The 20000-nt window shown below is 39.3% G+C and overlaps 1 protein-coding gene and 1 pseudogene across 1 annotated transcript; one reads left to right on the top strand and one right to left on the bottom strand.

Annotated features, from left to right (window-relative positions):
* The window catches only part of LOC138009819 (uncharacterized), a 188327-nt pseudogene that overhangs the window by 17639 nt on the left and 150688 nt on the right, over window positions 1-20000 (bottom strand).
* LOC138011096 (uncharacterized) lies at window positions 5804-6709 on the top strand. Its single transcript, XM_068858089.1, has 2 exons — window positions 5804-5847; window positions 6000-6709. The coding sequence occupies exons 1-2, from the start codon at window positions 5811-5813 to the stop codon at window positions 6707-6709; spliced, it is 747 nt and encodes a 248-aa protein (XP_068714190.1). The 5' UTR covers window positions 5804-5810.

The raw sequence follows: 20000 nt of genomic DNA, 5'->3' as shown, positions 1-20000 counted from the left end.
CCACAAACCCCTGTCTTTCAGACTTTTCCAAAACCATAAACAGTTTTTGTGACGCTTGGTGTGATTGGTGATTTTTGGTGCACAGGATCCTTGATTGTGGGTCAATTCACCGGCAGTGATGCAAGGACCCATTAGACAGTGAGGGCATGGAGGGTGGTCTTCCAAGACACCTAAAACACTGTCTACCCACACATTTCTTGTGTGCACCTGTTCTGCTGAGTGTGTTGCTGAAGCAGTGGCCACCAGAGGTGGTTCTGCATCAGCAGTCCTTTCTGTTTTTTCCTGTCTTGATGCAAACCTAAAACACAGCAGCATTATGTCATAATACCACCACAGCAATAAATTAGTGAAAATGCATTTCAATCACCACTTTCTCTCTTTCAAAAAAAATATATAACGCCACAACCAAAACATGTTTGGTACTGTACTTTTCGTAAGCTTAATCGGCAACAGGGGACGGGTGTCAAACAAGGAAACAAATCTAAGGCAATCGAAAATCACTTGTGAAATTTCCTAACGTAGAGGTAAACATGTAGCAATGCCAAAAAATCGGCAAGATAACAACTCTTTGTGTCATAACTTCAACTACCGCAAATTACATTTTCGATATCTCCCTCATTACGCCTCTTCTTATCAAAACAAAAACTTCACCAGTCCAAAGAAACAAAATAGTTGCAAAGCTCAAACTACCACTGCGTAAATTAGCCGGTGTCTGACATTTGCAGACTGCCTACAAATAGCACAGATAAACATTATTTAAGTCTAAGCACCCATTTCAAATAACGCTGATAAACATAATTTAAGTCTAACAACCCGTTAAAATGGTTAGCTTTCAATAATTGTGATTTAGGGTTAGCCTGCAGTCTTCAAATGTCAGACACTGTAAATTAGCCGAGTTCAAACGATGCAGTTGATCAGTGATGAAAGCAACTGGGAACCTTTGTTCAAGTGAATTTACATGAGAATAAAACTGACAACTAGAGCATACTGTACAGAAAATAAGAGGCGATAAATTTACATAATAAGGTGATCTCTGGAGAAACTTACCTGCGGCTTATATCTTGCCAATTCTGTGGCAATCGAGCTGTCATGACACTTTGCTATCGGGAACATCGATCGTAACCTAGTGTTTATACGTATACCACCATTTCTTTTACAGAAGCCAAGAGCATTAGAACACGAAACATTTTCGTTGATGTGAAAAGATCTATTCCTTAATTTCTCTTTGACTGTATCGCTGCGAGCGACCATACCCCTATTGTTCGCGTAGCACTCACGTTGGTTATGTTGGATAGGTCTTTGGTCAATAACCAATAGAATAAGCTTTTCTATATAAGAACTGTCTATTTTAACCAATGGTAAAGCGCCATATATTGAGCTATTTTCATTTGCTCTCACCACGCGTGGGAGCATTCAAGATGGCGACCGCCAAGTTGATCCACTTATCAAAATCTTCCTCAGGAAGATTTCCTTTATAGGCACCCCCCGCCTTTAAGCTGGACTTGTGCTTTCTGCAAGGAGCTCTCAAGCAGGACGATGTCATCCGCAAAGTCAAGATCATTGAGTACCTCCTCTGGATGTCTTGTGGATCTCCTTGGCATGGTGGTGAATCCATAGCCCTCCCCCCCCCTCAGCCGTTCTTATTGTATAATCAAGTATGATGATCAATAGGAAGGGTGCTAAGACATCTCCTTGGAGCACTTCCGTGGTGACATTGAACTGTTCGGTGAGATGTCCATCAACGTACACTGCACTTATTGAGTTGTTGTAGAGTGCTTTTATGGCTTGTACCATCTCCTCAGGGATCCCTTAATGGCTCAGTACCTTGGACATCACTTTGCGGTCGATTGAGTCGAAGGCCTTTTTGAAATCGATGAAGGTGGAATATAGTGGCAACTGTTGGTCATCTGCACCCTCCATCAGTCTCCTGAGAATGAAGATGTGTTGGGCACAACTCTGGCCTCTGCGGAAGCCCGCCTGGTTGCATCTTAGTACGGGGTCAACATGTGGTCTAATTCTGTTGAGGAGCACTCGATTGTAAATCTTGGCTGCAATGGTCATTAGTGTTATGGCTCTGTAGTTGGTCATCTCTTACAGGTTTCTCTTCTTAGGCAGAGGAAGTATTATGGTGGAAATCATTTGTTATACACGGTGTCACAGATGTGGTGCAGGATTTCTTCAACCTGTTCACCACCATATTTGAGTGCATCTGTGGTTATTGATGTATTGCAACCTGGAGACTTCTTGATTTCAGTTGTTTAATGGCTGATCTGATCTCGGCCTGAGTGATGTTGCCGGTTTTTATCAACAAGTCTTTGTCCGCTGAAGGTGGGTCGATGTCAGAGTTGGTACTCTGGTTGTTGAGGAGCTTTTGGAAGTACTGGCCCTATTCAGACAGCAGTTCTTCAGTGTTCTCAACTCTTGTGCCATCAGCCTTCTTCACTTTGGTGGAGGCATTTGACTTTCCTTTATCAAAGAGTTCATTGACGACTCTCCAAACAACGTTGTATTGGTTTTTCTCTGCTGCATGCTTGAATTCTTGAAGCTTGTCCTCCAGATGTTTCCTTTCGTCCTCCTCATGTGCCTTGTTCAATTGTTCGATCAGGTCTTTACACTTTTGTCTGTTTACTTGAGTCGGTTTGTCATGGAAGATAAGCTTGGCTTGGTTGCATTTTTCACGCAGCTGGTCAGTTATGTTGCCAACCCAATTTGGGGACCTCTTGGGCTTAGTGGATCCAAGCTCCCTCACCACGTCAAGGTAGCAGCACATAAAGGCATTTACAAGGTATACAATTGAATCAATTGAATCAATATATCCTGGGAGACAAAAAGACGAAGTTTAGCTAAGATTCCAATGCTTCGGGAGATTTTCTTGCGTAACTGGTGAATGTGCTCCTTGAATTTAAGGTGAGAGTCAATGAAGAAACCAAGGTATTTTACATAATCCTTCTGTTCAAAAGATTTGTTATTAACAAGTATGGAAATGGATTTAGTGAGCTTTTTTTGAGGAGGATGGAAGATAACAAAGTTAGTTTTGTCAATATTTAAAGATAATTTGTGGCAGCAAAGCCAATTATGGATTCTCTTTAACTCTAAATTGACCTTTGTTTCAAGAGACTCTATAGATGACTCGGCAAAGAATAAATTGGGGTCATCTGCAAATAGACGAAAGTCGAATAAATTTGAGCAATTAGAAAAATCATTAATATATAAAAGAAAGAGGAGTGGGCCAGGGACAGAGTCCTGAGGGACACCACACAAGACGAGGTAGTATTGCCTATTGATACAGATTGTGATCTATTAGCTAAATAGGAGACAAACCAATCATAAGGAGTACCACGGATACCATATGAATGTAATTTGGCTAAAAGAATATCATGGTCTACAGTATCAAAAGCTTTTCTGAAATTCCGCATGAAAACTGGCCACTTTCAATTGCCCTTTGAATTTTATCAGCTATTAACAATAAAGCATGGTCAGTTGAATCATTTGCTCGGAAGCCAAGTTGACCAGAATATATGTTATACAAAAATTTGGTTTATCAACGGAGTTGATAATGTAAATTGGCCACCGTACAGAGATTCTAAAAGCTGACGTTTCGAGCGTTAGCCCTTCGTCAGAGCTCTGACGAAGGGCTAACGCCCGAAACGTCAGCTTTTGGAATCTCTGTATGGTGGCCAATTTACATTATCAACTCCGTTGATAAACCAAATTTTTGTATACTACTTCCCCATCGACGCAGCACCACAGTTTCTTTAGAAACTACCCCTTCATTCAGAATATATGTTATACTTCTCAAGATATTTAAATAACCTATTATACATTACTTTTTCCAGAATCTGATTGAAAATTGACAAAAGGGATATTGGTCTATAGTTTGATAAAGATGATGGAGAACCAGACTTGTAAACAGGAATAACATGTGCCATCTTAAAAGAATCAGAAAAAGTACCAGAAGAGAATGAAAGGTTATATAAATCTCCAAAGGCTTCACGATAATAGAACTCAGACTCTTAAGTAAAGAAACAGGAATGCTAAATGGACCAGAAGCGTTTTTTGATTTGAGAATTTCCTGCACGGATGTGGGGCTAAGAAAAAAGCTGTGGGGCACAGGATTGAAGAGAAACGATGAAAAAAGACGCATCAACCTTAGGAATAGCTTGGCTCAGAGACTTGCCAACGTTTACAAAATAATGATTAAACACATTGGCTGTATCACTGGCCTTAGTCAAAACAGTATTAGAGAAAGTAACAATTTGAGTAGGAGTTGTATAAGCCTGAGGTTTATGAGCTACAAGTTGTTTTATACCTTTACAAATATTTTTAATGTTTAACTTGTTACACCTAAAATAGCCTTCATAATACTTTCTTTTACTAAGGGTAATTAAATGATTTAACTTTTTCCTGTATAATTTAAATTTTAAATACAAGAATTGATTTCGAGTCCTAATGCATTTCCTATACATCTTATTCTTAATGTTGATGGAAGTTCTAAGGCCTAAAGAAATCCACGGCTTGGTCTTGAATTTGACTTCCTTCATTGAAAGCATTTTAATAGGTACATGGGAGTTGATTATTTGATTAGATTTGTGTAAAAAACAGGAAAAGATGTCATTAATGTTATCCTTGCCAAGAAACAGGTTATGCCAGCCAACTCGTTCAAAGCCGCGCACACAATTGCTTCTACAGCTACCTACAGGAATTGAGTAATGTTTACAAACCCAAGCAATAACTTCGATCCTCTTCTAAGAAATATCCTGCTTATATCCTTGTCATCCGTGGGAATTTTTTTTAAATTTATATGCAGCAGCTGTCTTCAGTGTTGATAGAATCTGTTTGTTGCGGCATTTCAGTAGAGTTCTTGTTGTCATTGTCACTGAGGCAAAGTTGGTCTACGTTCTTTTTTATGTTGTCCCATTGTGGCTGTCAAACTGGAAGTAGTTGGAAAAGGATCCACGACAGTAGTTACACGCGAATTAAAGTCTGGTAGAGAGCCCATCAACGAATGTGGTTGGATACTATCATTTACTCGTTGTGTGTTTCAGCAAAGTTGAAATGCAGCTACACAAGCGACTTGGCATTTGCATGCCATCTTCTATCTTTGGAGCAGCGACGAAGGTAAGCTTTCACATATTTGTATAAAGTAATCTAGGGATTTTAATATCTGCCACGTTGGTATCGTTCTGTTTATTGTCTGAATTTTTTTTTTTCGTCAAGGGAAAACCAAAGAAACGACTGTGCTTGAGAAATCAATCAAGTAAGTCATCGCCAAAAGCTGAGAAAGCGACCACGAGGAAGAGCCATTAGAAGATGTCGGTGATGTTATGTTTCAGCTTATATTTAATTTATAGACTCCGAAAATTCAGAAGTATACGATATGATACAAGTTTATGGTTTGCATTTGTACAATAGTATAGCATTGCTTGAGAAGAAGCAAACAAAAGTGGTCTGAACATTACTTTTCTTTTTCAAGGTCCTCTTACTTCGACTCCTGTTCAATCCACGGCTAGAAATAAAAGAAAGTTCTCCATGTGGGAAAGTCCGTTGAACCAGACCTTGTCTTTCAATAAATAAGGTAGCGTTCCTTTTAACCAACCTAAAACCGGATTCTGCGATCGAAAATTAGATTTCCCATTCCATTTATGGCGAAACCAATGTTAGATTGCAATCTAAACAATCTACCTCCGAACGTGGATCGTTCGGATTGGTAACTGAAACTGGTTTAAGATTTCCGTTCCATTTGTCATCGGGGAGCGAGTTTGGTGTGGATTATACGACGTGGTCTGTCAGCTCAGCACACAACAAACAACATGGCGGAGGAAATATGGGACTTTTCAGCCTGTTCAGGTACAAGGTGTTTTAATCATTTTCCTTTACATTGAGCAAAAGGTCTTAAAACCAGAGAAATGTTTAATTTTTGTTTCATTTATAAGTCAAGTTCAGGAAATAGTTGAAAACAACTGGAAGTTCTTTGGGTATAATGTCTATATTTTTTGCAGTTCTCTCAACAATCGACCCTGACCAGCTTATCGTTCAGGTTCAAACTCCAGCCGCCGCATTTGAAACTCCGCTATTGCAAGTTAAATGGTCAAGGAATGAAGTGCTGTTTCTTCTGTCTTTGTACAAAGAAAGGGAGAACTTTTTCAAAGACAAAAAGTCAAAGAAGAAAACTTTGTGGGAGGAAATATCGAAGGAGATGCAAGAGAAAGGATATGGCTACACTGGTGCTCAATGTGAAACGAAGTTTAAGAACTTAAAGCAAAATTTCACAAAAACAGTCGATCACAACAACGTGTCGGGCAACGACAAAAAGACGTGCCCATATTTTGAAGAGCTGAGCGATATCTTTGGCATGACACCTTCTGTAAAGCCAGTGGCAGTTTGCTCCAACAGGGCTGGTCCTGTTGGTGAAGACCTCATCCGTACAAGTTCAAGTTCAGGTTCTTTTGCAGAAGCTGCAGCATCTTCTACTGATGGACGAAGACCATCACTGGACAACGAAGAAACTCCGCGCAGAGAGGTTAAAAGGTCCAGGGCCAAAAGGGCTCCTCAGAGTAAGGAGAGTCTCACTGATTTGTTCAAAGAGTACCAGCGGGAACAAAGGGAAAAAGAAGAGGAAAAGGAGAAACATGTCATGGAAATGCACCAGCAAAAGATGCAACGATTTGACAGGTTGCTGGAGCTATTTGAAAAGGACATTTCGAAATAAGGCATGTTAAGTTACTCTGGTTTATTGTCAATTATTTTAAATACATTTACATATTACATATTCTCGAGGACCATTTAATTTTGTCAGAAATTATTCTTTCTCGAAATATTTCATATTTATTGAGATGTTACAAATGAAATTGACTTGCAGTTCAGACAATTTTGGCATAAATGTATTTATTATTGAGATATTCATTTTCATATATTGAGATATTTTCAACTTGCAAAGGCAAAATAATTTAATTCAATTTTTGTGGAATGTGAAAAGTTTTCTACAGTATTTACAAAATTAAAAGGGCAATTTTTGATTGACAGTTGGCCAGTTTTGTAGCATGATTTGATAACAACCCCTCCATGTGATACCAAGATGTTCTTGGAAGTGTTGGCATGTTCTGTTTCAAAAAATGAACAATTTTCTACAGAACAAAGAATTACTTTGACAACAAACAATGACCATGGACAAAACTGCAACACCATTTGTAACTAACATTAGTTCCAAATGTTAAAACAATACCCTCCATTCAATGGAGGCTATTGCTTTCATTGTCCTTAAGAACTTGCTTCGGAAGGCCACATTATGATCAGCCAAGCCTCTTAAGAATCTTGCTTGTTTGCCCACATTCATCCTTTTACCCTTCATCAAAGGGTTTATTCAGAACAAAACCAATGTGCAATAACTTACTTGGCAATTAATTTATCCATGAGCACACTCGCAATGTACCAAATCCATTACATAGTTCAAAATCAATTGCTCTGATTTGTCCTGACCTTTTTCATTTTAGAGTAATTATAATAAAGTATGCTGCAGAAAATAATTGGAGGGTTAGAAAATAAAAAAAAAACTGGCTCGACAGTCAAGCTGAGTTTATAACAGCAGACTGGTAAATAATAGCCTTTCCAGGCTGAAAGTGTCTGTGAAAAGGAAGGGAGAAGGGTACTTGAAAGTTGTGCTATGGCAATGCTTTACCGGAGGTTACAACCCTAACCCTTACATATAACTTGTAAAATGGAAGTACAGTAAAAACCCACGTGTAAGAACCTACTTGTTTAGAGTTTGGCAAAACAGGTTCTTATATTTTGGGGTATTAAAGTAGCAAATTTCTGCCAGGAGGTTCTTAATTTTCTAGGTTCTTACATGAGGGTTTTTACTGTATTATGATCAATTATCACATACCTACAGAAGCGGTCACTAGGTCTGCAGTCTGCAGTCTGGGTTTTACACTGACCACAACAGGGATGTTGCATCTCCTTTGTTCATTTTTCACTTAAAACCCTTTTACAAATAAAATAATGAAATGAATTGACCACTTAGTGTGACTGAAAAAGGTACCCCTCTTGTGCAGACTATCCGCCCTCCCAGTGAAGCCTTCCTTTTTGGAACCTGCTTGTATTAGTTATTTGTCTTAAAAATGTATTGTTTTGCACCATACAGACAGAGATGAAGTGCAAAAGTTCAGCAAATCATGTCCATGATTTCAGCTCTCTTTCGAACAGCATTGTTGTCATCAGCAAAAATATTAACAAAGTTATTGGCATCATCATCATCGTCTAGAGGTTGTAGAAAATCATCTATTTCATCATTTGAATAAATGCAGAAATTGTGGAGTGTGCATGCTGCTATAACTAATTTTGGTAAAAACCTGATTCTGTCAATATCCACCATGACTCTCAACTTCCGGAATCTTCCTTTCAAAAGACCAATGCCACGTTCAACGACCATCCGTTTTGAACTTAGACGATTTGTAAAACGCTTTTGCTGTGCAGTAAGATGGCCATTGTCCTTAAATCCTGTCATCAACCAGGTTTTTAAAGGATAGGCTGCATCTCCAATGATGTACGTTTGTCCTGGAAGTATGTCATTTGTTCTGGTCTCTGCATCATGAAATAAAGGGCTGTTTCTCAGAACGCGTGCATCGTGCGCTGCTCCAGGCCAGCCACAGTAAACATCGGTGAATATCATGTCAGCATCACAAACTACCTGAAGCTGCATTGAATGAAACCCTTTTCTGTTTATGTAATGTTCATGATGGTCATGTGGCGCCTTTATAGGGATATGTGTGCCATCAATGGCCCCAATGCATCGAGGTAAACCATTGTTCTCACTGAAACCCTCAATACTCCGCATTAACCTGTCTCCAGAAGGCCACTGGATAAAATCAGGAGCAACGTTGTTCACAAGTGCGTTGCAGATTCTCGTGGTAACTCTCAACACGGTTGAACGTGACACATCAAACCGGTCTGACACTGACCTGATGCACTCAGGGTTTCCAAGGTACCAAACCGTTATTAGCAGCTGTTTTTCAATTTCAACAGTAGGACGACCTCTTTCTCGGGGTACTGGGATCTCAGGGCAGGTTCCCAAAATGTTGACAAGCCTTTGGGCCGTCGGTCTCGAAAGTCTGAAGTGCTGGCGAAAGGACGAATCTGACATAGCTGGAACTATTCTCTCAACGTACGACTCAGTGCGAACTTCAGCGTTTCTACAATTTCTCAAAAACTCCTCGAGCATCATAAACATAAGGATGTCTTCCTTTTTATCGCGTGTTTTATCAGTTGGCCCTTGGAGAAGTTCCTCCAACAACGAGAAAAATGCTAGTGGCGCTCGGCGAATTATGCCCGCCATGTTTGTTTTGAAAACGAAATGGTTACCAGGCCCCTTGGCGTTGTTGCGTAATCTATTTTTAGATTTTCGTTCCGGCTGAAACGAAAATTGAAACAATCTGGATTCACTAGATCCGAAACTGGATTGGTTAAAAGGAACGCTACCTAAGTTGTATAGTGTGAATTCTGTTATAACTCGCAGACAGTACAGATGCAAGGGATAAGCTTGTCAGTTTCACTGAAAACATTTCAACATACTGAAATGTTTTTGCAGGGTTTAATGCAGTACCACCTAGATTTATGTATGTGGATTTCTATCTTGCTTTATTACCCGGGTAAAATAGCTACTTTATAGCACTTCGCATTTGTTTCAAGAGATTACCTTCTATGACAGGCTGTATTTCTATGTTGTTACATGTAACTCAACGTTAAAGTGGAGCAGAGGAGATTCGCTCAGTTGCAAATTCTACATACAAGATTCAAAATGATTCAGCCATTGTGTCAAGGGTGTCCATTTTAAGCAGCTCATCAAGTGAAGAAAGTGACGATGAGATGCCATTTTTTGGTGAATGGTGAGTTCTATCCTGTTTTACTGCATGTTTGTTAATACTTCAGTGGCACTATAATATTATTGTGATCATTTATTAAGAAAATTGCTCAATAGTACAGGTAGGAATTTATTTTTACAGTGAGAGGCAATAAATCAACTATTGATACGCGGCACCTTCAGACGGACGGTAATTTCTTCGCCAATCTTAAGGATAAAACTTTAGATCCAGACAACAAGGAAAAAAGTGAAGGTCCACTGACTAAACCAGAATGCCTGGAGTCATTGAAATCTATGGCCCCTGATAAAGCACCTGGAACAGATGGTGTTCCTGCAGAATTTTATAAAGTCTTTTGGCGAGACATTGCTGACGACTTACTGGATGCAATTAACTATGGCGTTGAGAAAGGACAACTTTCAATGTCGCAAAGGAGAGGATTAATCAAATTAATACCTAAAAAGGATGCAGAACGCAACCAGGTAAAAAACTGCCGTCCCATTAGTTTACTTAATTGTGACTATAAGATAGCAGCTAAAGCAATTGCAAACAGGGTTAAAAGCTCTTCCAAAGCTGATAAATAACGATCAAACTGGATTTATGAAGGGAAGATTTATTGGAGAGAATATCAGGCTAATTGATGGCGTCATAACGTTTGCAGCGACCAAAAATATTCCAGGTTTACTACTCTTTTTAAATTTTGAAAAAGCTTTTGTTACAGTGGAATGGGCTTTCATTCACAAAACGCTTCAACATTTCAATTTTGGTCCTTGTTTTTACAATAACTCTGCAAGCTGTGTCTTAAACAATGGCTGGTCTTCAAACTTCTTTAAACTACAACAAGTTGCAAAATTGTTGAGATACTTTCATTAAAAAGCACATTTTCTAACTTCCAATACTTGGCGTATCTAGAATTTAAACCTTTCCCACTTCCTCTCCCCTCTCCCCCTTTCTATGTTGACTGCTTAAGTTCCCAACATTTTTTTGTCTTGCTAGCAACACTGATAAGGGGGGGAGGGGGGCTGCCGTGTGAGAGATAATAGGGAAATTAATAACGCCCCAAGAAGGTGAAGTGTCTCCACTATTTTTGGAATTTGTTGTCTGATTGATTGCAATAATTTTGTCAGTCCGGATTTGAATCCTATAGGGAAACGTTTCAACGTAGAAAAGCAGGAACTAAAGAAACAATCATTAAATATCGTATAAGCTCTGAAACATTTCAGAAGTTTGCACGTGAAGTGCAAAGCACATTGTACCAAACACGAAAGGATATTAATTATTGACATACAGTAGCATCGATTTTCGAGTGTTTGGACTTATCATCGCTAACAGAAGACTCCGTACCAAATACTAAAGCGAGCAAAGTATTTTGCACTGCAGATCTGATGCTCGGAAAGTTGCACATGGCTCGTATTATGTAACACAATACCATTTATTGTGTTTCTTGGTGACGTCAACTGGGATGGTGGCGTTACAGTTGAAAATCGTATCTTCGAGGAAACAGCACAATTCAACTAGTACTTTCTTTTCTAATCAATCCAATACATAACCAAGTGATTCGTAATAAAGCTCACACAGTTACAAATCCTGTACATATCGTCTATTCCATTTACCAACGGTCTACCATCCAAGCACGGTCTACCATCGCAACAGCAAGAAATATGATATCATATTATTTTCTCAGTGAAAAGTTGTGGTAGACCGTGTAGACCGTTTCATATAAATGTCATAATGTGTAGCCGGTACAAATTTGTTCACTTTTGTATCTCATTTTAAAACAAATCTCGCAAAGGATTTAACACAATCAGGTGCTTTCTTTTGATCATTGTGCTCAGTCAGTCATTCCAAAGAACATGGAATTAGCCTGTACCCGACACGTCACTTAGAAGACTTGCTAGTAAGCGTTACCGATTCCTTCTCTGGCAGAAGACTAGCCCGAAAGCAAGAAGTAATGTTATGAATGGACTTCTATGAAAATGTATCTTTGTATAACAATGTTTGCTAAGAATTGATTTTTCGAAAAGTGGATGTTCCGTTTAAATGGCATGCGATCGCAGTTAAAGGAAAGGTTATGTCTGTTTCTCATTCGTAAACAACAGCTAATTTCGTACATGTTGCGCGTGCTTTAGATATCATGTGTCGACCGAAATATAGGTGTTTAAGGCAAATTATTTCGAAATCGGTTCCAGGATATTTCTAGCGTACTTTCAAAAGCGAAAGGATGGAAATCACACCTTTTTGTGTACCAAATTATGTGTATGTTCGACTTGACTCACAGAAAGCACTGAAATGCCTTTAAATTACGTCATACCGAAACCCCGCCAAAATCCAGTTTATCGCTGGCCATTTTCCATTCACAGCAGATCAGAGAATTCAACCCTTTTTTTGGAAACACCATAGTAAACGCAAAGGATAGATGCCTTCCCGTTCCAATAAACAAAGTGACCGTACGCCAATACAGTGACAACCAACGCAGACAACAAGTTGCAACATTGTTGAGACACTTTCATTAAAAAGCACATTTTCTAACTTCCAATACTTGGCGTATCTAGAATTTAAACCTTTCCCACTTCCTCTCCCCTCTCCCCCTTTCAATGGTGACTGCTTAAGTTCCCAACATTTTTTTGTCTTGCTAGCAACACTGATAAGGGGGGGAGGGGGGCTGCCATGTGAGAGATAATAGGGAACTTAATAACGCCCCAAGGAGGTGAAGTGTCTCCACTATTTTTGCAACTTGTTGTAGAAAGAGGAGTCAGGCAGGAATGCCCCTTATCACCGTATCTTTTTATCCTTTGCGTAGAGATTTTAGCAGAAAAAGTAAGGAGCTGTCAAAACATAAAAGGAATTAAGGTTTTTGGACAAGAAATCAAAATCAGCCAATATGCAGATGATACTACTTTTATCTTAGATGGTTCAAATGAAGCCTTCACGTCCTCTTTGCAGATTCTGGATGATTTCAGGAAAATTTCAGGTTTAAAAAAAAATTTTGCAAATTTGGTCTTAGACCAGTTATGAAGATAACTTAAATTCTATTGAACACTTCCTCTCAATGAGCTTGTGGCATAATTCTCTAATTGGAATTTGAAACAGGCCAGTGTACTATAAAGAATGGCATGCAAACACTTTCCTTTCTTTTTATGAATTCACTGAACGCTGCAGAGTTAAAACAAACTTTCTCAGTTTCAATGGTTTGATTTTTCCTTTAAAATCTCTCAGGGAGAGATGTAAAGTTAGTGTGCATATTAGGGACAGCAATTATCAAAGCTTCGTTGAAACTTTATTAAAGGCCAAAAAGCCTAATAGAATAGTATACAAGAAACTGATTACTGTGAAACAACAACGCTCAGCTCAAAGTCAAGAAAAATGGGTGCTGGGCTGCCATCTGAAAACTTGTGAAGACGTTGATTGGAAATCTGTTTACCAAGCCCCATTCAAATACATGAAAGTAACCAAATTAATCACCTTCCAGTTGAAACTTTTTCATCGAAGGTTAGCTACAAATGATTTTCTCTGGATGAAGCCTTGTGTGTCCTCAACCAAAATAGGGAATTGGATGAAAGTGAAAGTAAAGAGGAACAGACGTTGTGGTAGGTATAAAATAGGCATGAACTGAATAACTACAAAATATAGGTGGAGGGGGGGGAGTGCAAAAGTATTTTGTATTCTTTATCCTCAAGACTGGAAACTTGAGGTGGACGATAGTCCAGTACTGTTGCAGGGTGTTTCACTTATGTATATCTTAATCATGTAACGGTACAAGAGGCCCTCAACATAAGTAAGAACTTAAAATCAACCAGGACAAATATCATTTTGTGCATTGACTGACGATTGGATGAGTCAAATCTGACTAATGACAGACTTTTCTCCTCAATATACCTGTCTGGCTTGCCAATACTGGATAATGGTAGGCCGTTATGTTTGTACCCCTGTTTTCTTCCCCTTCTTACAGGGAAGAAGACTTTGAGTGGGAAATGAAGAACAGGAGGGTGTAGATGAACTGGATGCAAGCCTTCTGCAAGAGTTGTCTTCAGTCACTACAACATCTGAACAGGAGCACCAGCAACCTGCACCCCGCTTGTCAACCCAATTAGAAGAAACAGTGAGACAAATACAAAAAAGCATCAAAGTCTGTGATGACTAAGACAGACAAAGTCGAAAAGTCGACAGCTCAACAAGGCCTTCTGTTCCGAAACACATGCCAGAATATGGGCCACATCAAAAGTTTTCTGGAAAATATGAGGAACACCAGTACCAGGAAGAACTTGGTCTCATCAAGGGAACAAAAGTTATATGCTCTCTTGACCTTTTAGTACAGCAGTTGGGAGGAGGCTGCCAGCATCATGGCTGTATTCATGACGCAAACGTGGATTACACTGTGTGACACAAATGCCCTGCTGGCCACATGCGGAGATTTTTGCACCTCAGGCGAGGTTAACAATGTTTCATCAAACAATTTTTAGGCTGCTGCAAGATTGAAAAGTTTGCAGAGTTTATGGGGTTGTCATATATTTCGCCATCAACCTTCTTCAGGGTACAGAAATTGTACTGTATACCTGCTATTGTGGAATGGTGGCAATGCATGAGAGGAGTTGAATTCAAAAAAGAAGAGTTCGTCGTCAATGGTGATGGCCAGTGCGATTCACCTGGATTTTCAGCTAAGAATGTTAGCTACTACCTGATAGAAGTTGTGACAGAGTACATCTCTGCGATACTTCAAAGGTAATAAATTATAACTTACTAAGACGCTCGTACTCAGAATTATCCCTTCCAAGAATGAATCTTGTGGCCCTGTGTTGTACTTGTTCTAAACTGTTGATGTTTCGTTTGGTATGAGGTGACCATACCCAAGTAATATAAAGTACTGGTAGTTTTGGTAATCATTTTATAATATGACCAAAATTTGCGAGGATTATCCCCTAACGAACAAATAAGCTTTGAGAAGTGACTACGCTTTTTAAATTTAACCATTTTCTTAACCTGTCGTCTAAGCTCACAGAATCTTTTAACTTAGCTTTTCGACAAGTTCTGTTCTTCTTTGTAATTAAGAATAGCACCTCTTCATCAATCCACAGTGTCAAAAGAGAGATTCCTCAGAGCGGACTTCAAACCAGATAAATCAACCTTCTTGAAATTGTAAACTGTCCCACCTGATTTCTTCAAGCGCTTAAGTTTTGTTAACATCGAGAAACTGACCACGAGATGGTCAGAGCTGAAATCCTCAACGCCGTTAACATCATATATTTCTTCAGGATAAATTAAAAAAAACAGATCCAAAATTGTCTTGCTGTAATGTGAGATTCTAGTAGGTTCCTTCACAACTTGAGTAAGAAAATGGGAGTTGATTAGGTTTCAAAACGTGACTCCAGCTGTAGAGTTGCTCAAGTCAATAACATATTCCCAGTCAACGGTAGGCACATTGAAATCGCCAACAATGCAGATTCTACCAGTGGTTTCACGCAAATTTGGAAGTAAACACTCAAAGAAATCGATAAAGAAAGAACAGTTTGGCCGTCTATAACACAGGCAAAAAGTTATTTTAAAGCTATTCGGAGAAACAAAGTCACACACGAGAATTTCAGGGTTCTGTGGTTTAAGGTCACATCTTCCATAGGCCAAGAGGTGTGTTTTGACAGCAAGTAGAACACCACCACCCCTTTATTGCCGCCTCTATCCTTTCGGAATATTGTATACAGGGAAGAAGATAATATTTCACCATCTAAATAGCCATCATGGAGCCATGTCTCAGTAACAGCGACAACCTCTAAGTTGTTGCCATAAACTAACCCTTGGAATTCCACTATTTGGTTGCAAAGAGAGCGACTGTTCAACAGTACACAGTTCAACTTTGAGTTCTTTGTGATGCAACTTGAGTTTGAAACGGTGGGGCCAGGATTTAACTGGACATTTCCGCTTAGGACTAGCCATAGATGATGGAAGCAGCTAACTAACTCTCGAGGAAAGAAACTTGTGGTTACAAGGCGTGCTGATAAGACCCTTCCATGATGACAAGGGAAGAAGAAAAGTTGGCAAATATTCTGCAACGCACATACCTCCACAGCTGAAAGAACCGTGGGAACTTGAGAATAGATGACTTTCAACGTTCCAAGACACGATATAAAACCCAAAAAGAAAGAAGACGACGGAGCACAGAAAAACGTGGCCACCAACCATGGTTCACTGCTCATTTGTCCTTGTGCAAGACCCACGAGTATACCCAACACATCGCACAAGCGGAGGGAAATGAAGATATGGCAATGGAGAGCTTTATTGAAGTAATGGATGAGTACCTCAGACACTGGTACTGGTACTGTTAATCGTAGCATTGTCCTGGAATCCGATGTGGTTGTCCTTAAACAAATATTTCCAGACACTGCAGAGGTTGATATTAAAAGGGCCCTTGAAATGGGGTTGGGCTTAAGGGATAAGGCCGCAGCTTCTTTAATGAACTGGGAAACGCCAGATTACCAAAAAGAAGAGAAGGTGATGAGGAATCACAACTCATGTACATTAAGCTCACACTGAAAATTTGTTGTAGAGATGATGACAGCTATTGAACAGCGGTTATTTGAACCACTGGGAGATGCACACCTTGGCTGTGTTCCGGTGCATGACATAGATGCACTTGCACTTGGATCATTTGAGACTGTTGGCCAGCTAATGATAATATATAGATTTAGCCAAGCCTAAAAGCGGAGCTCCCTGGTTATTTATTCTTACTTCCTGCACGGTTTGTGAAAATAAAAGGTTTTGAATTGTCCGCATTTTGATGTTTCCGGTTGCTGCTTTAATAATTAAATCATTTTCTTTGCTGTCTTCTATATAGAAAAATTTAAAACTAATGACTTCCACTGTAAATTTCACGCCAAAACCGATATTTACGAAGCGATTGAGTGCAACATCGGTTTTTCCACTGAAATTTACTTTGCAATTCACCAGTTTCGCAATAATTTTCAAAAGAAAACAATCATTAAGCACAACCTCAGCGAGCGAATTGAAAAGGAAAAAAAAAGCCATTTCAGAGTCAACTGTCAATAGCCAGGTAATAGGAATCATGCTAAAATTAGAAGCCATAAAAAACAACTTTGTCAGTTTAAGGTCAAAGAAGAGTTTTACTGATGTACTTTATTCCACTAAGATCATTCACTTTTTGATGTATTTCATTGAAACACACCAGGTTGGCTTGGTACAAGAATGGGCAAACTATGGCAATGCAACCAAGAAAGGACGAACTTCAAACACGATCTGCGCCAACACTTAAATAACATTTGGGTGCTTTAAACAAACTTCTGAAAACACAAGCTACTGAGATTTCCCCCTAATTTTACAAGAACTCATTGCGAATACGTGTTTATAACATAAAGGCAAAATTTTCTTGTCACTGTCGAGGCACAACAAAAACCAGTTGGGCAAGCGGATTAAAAAAGCACTTGTTCGCTCGCATTTTTGAGCAAAACAAGCAAACAAACAAATCAACTTCTTTATGTCCAAAAGAGTACAGATAATTGTTATTTAATTCCAGTTGACGATAAAAATTCGATTTTCATTCCTGAAAAAAGGAACAACCGATTAAACCACCTTTTAAATGGTTTAGTGCCCAAGGAAAGAATTTGTGTGCTAGGTATGAGCTATTACTGGTATTCTGTTTTGTCGTTGTCGTTCTTTTTCACTCAGTCCCTTTGTTTCTGTTCTAGACATAGGTCCTCCAGGCATCATGTGACCTTATCAGCGCTTCTAAAGATATGCCAAAAATTGCAATACAGAGAAAAAAGCGGCTCCAAGCAAATTAAACATAAACACTCAGCTTTACGTTTACATCCCTCCGATGCTTGACTTGAATAACTGCGTAGCCACCAGTGTGGACCACAGATATCGATATATGTCAAACTGGATTGAAACCAGGAAAAATGCAGAAAGAAAACATCCAAACCGTTTTCCACCTAAACACGAAAAGCGTTTGACTGTGTAAGAACTTTCCTTGATATACAGTATGGCCTTGTAGCTGCGTTGAGCCGCAGAAAGTGCGTGAAAAATGAAGCCTCTCTTATGTTCACGTGAGTTCACCTAGGTTGAGCCTGCAATCCCATCAAAAACCAGTACCTGGTCAGCGGGCAACTTCAAAAGAACAGCTGACCTAGGTGAGCTTAAGGTTGAGCCCGTGATATGGTCATGCAATACTGATCAGCGGATACCTTGTTCTGACAGGTGTCAGTTAATCAAAAGATGGATGTCCAATATCAAAGATGTCTGCTGTAAACTAGTATGATACTGGTCACATTGGCATACATGGAGGGGTGGATGGACGGACGTACGGACGGCTATAAAGCCAAATTTTCTCGCATCGATGGGTTACCATATTTTCTTAACAATAATGCTCGGCACATGCGTGCACCTTTGGTGAGCGCGGAGCTCTGCTATTATCCCTTGCTCAAGGAGGACCTCCACCAAATTTCATGGCACCATGGGTTTACAGCTACTTATGTACCCAACACATGACCAGTGTCATCTGTTATCCTTAAAAAGGAGGACATAGCTGACATGAAAATCAGGCAATTAGTCACCAAGGTGGTTATTGGCTGTACTACATTTTTGTTTAGGATCTGTGCTTACAGAAATACCAGAAAACATTAGGTGACAAAATAATAGGAAGAGGATGAATGATGCACACAACTAGAGAGCAGCTTACCTCTATTGCATCATTTTATCAAAAAGCATACTGGCCCAGCCCACTCTACATGAATGAAACTATTTCATTTCACAACAAGTTGAAAATGCGCTCAGACTGGTATGTTCTGTTGATTGTTTTAATGTTTTCTCAGTTTTGCTGTACTATGACAGCCCATTTTTGATAAAAATTATCACAATCCTTTCTAGGTGACATCTGATTTCATCACACAGGCCATGAAGGCTAATTATGAAATTGTTGGAAGTTTCCGATGGGAAAAAGAGGTTGAAATAATGGGATATCTGAACAGATTTCTCGAAGATCCGAAGGATGAAGGTCATCAACTTGATAGTTAATGCCCCATAGGGGGCGGCCATTTTGACTTGCAAACCATGTAGTTCTGTAAATTTATGCGTGTTATCGACCATTTTACGCTAGAAGCAAACAATCCATCTATGGATTTGAGTCGGTGTCTAGTTTGCCAGTTACAAACGCATGAGGAACCGGTGGAAAACCCCTCTTCCTACGAACATTTTGTCCATTCAATTAGCGTTAGAGCTAGTTATAGAGAAGCAAAGTACATGGAAATCTGGGCCAACCTAAAGGAATACAATTCCCAGGAATTGAATCTAAAAAGGGCAACATGGCACCGAAAGTGCTATCAGGCAGCTACACATTCTGGAATGATAAAAAGATCAAAGGAGAGGTTAGTGTTAAAAATAAACCTAAGCATGAACATGTTGTAATTCTACTGTATTTCCACCGGCTTAGGATCTCAGTATTAAGGAAATCGCAGTTCTGCAGTTTAGTGATGAGGAAACTAGATTGCTTGGAAAAAAAAGAAAGAATGTTGTTCACTTTTGAGAAATTTTAGTCAAAACATGTAATATATCCGATTGCATTTCTTCTTAGTGAAGGTCAATTTTCACATCATTGATCTTGGATGAGTTTATACCAGTATTTATGGAACAAAAACATCTCATTTTAACGTATGAACGAGAACTTGCTGGTCCAAATGAGCAAAGACGAAAAACAGCACTGCCTTCAACCTCTCAGCTTACACGTTATAAGACAACCCCTTACAACAGGGACGCGTGTTTCTTTTGTGATAAGGCCGCGGGGTATAGAGAACAACTCAGAACTGTTAGCACCAAATCTGCTGGCAAGTCACTTCATGATACGATAGAAATTACAGGCAATGACAAACTTCGAGTTAAATTGATATAAAATATCATAAAAAGTGCTGGGGAAATAATATTTCAACTGTGCTTTGTCGGCAATCAGCTGACACTACACCATCAGAAGCTTCTATAGCTGCAGAAATAGCAGCGAAAATAGAGTTTCTCACAACAACCGAGATAGCATTAAAGAGTGGCAAAGTGTTGATCATGTCAAGGCTACAGGCTGCTTACGATAGTATTCTGAAGGAAAATGGCGTAGACAATAGGACCTGCAGTCGTAAAGTGCTAAAACAGCTCATACAG

The sequence above is a fragment of the Montipora foliosa genome, chromosome 7 (assembly GCF_036669935.1).
Source record: "Montipora foliosa isolate CH-2021 chromosome 7, ASM3666993v2, whole genome shotgun sequence".
Lineage (NCBI taxonomy): Eukaryota > Metazoa > Cnidaria > Anthozoa > Scleractinia > Acroporidae > Montipora > Montipora foliosa.
The sequence above is the reverse complement of the archived record's forward strand: the minus strand, read 5'-3'. Positions and strand labels throughout refer to the sequence as shown.

Bases quoted from the DNA above. Each gene is read 5' to 3' on its own strand.
- LOC138011096 (XM_068858089.1), top strand. From the start codon at position 5,811: ATGGCGGAGGAAATATGGGACTTTTCAGCCTGTTCAG. The intron at 5,848-5,999 runs GTACAAGGTGTT...TATTTTTTGCAG, and splicing joins GGACTTTTCAGCCTGTTCAG to TTCTCTCAACAATCGACCCT.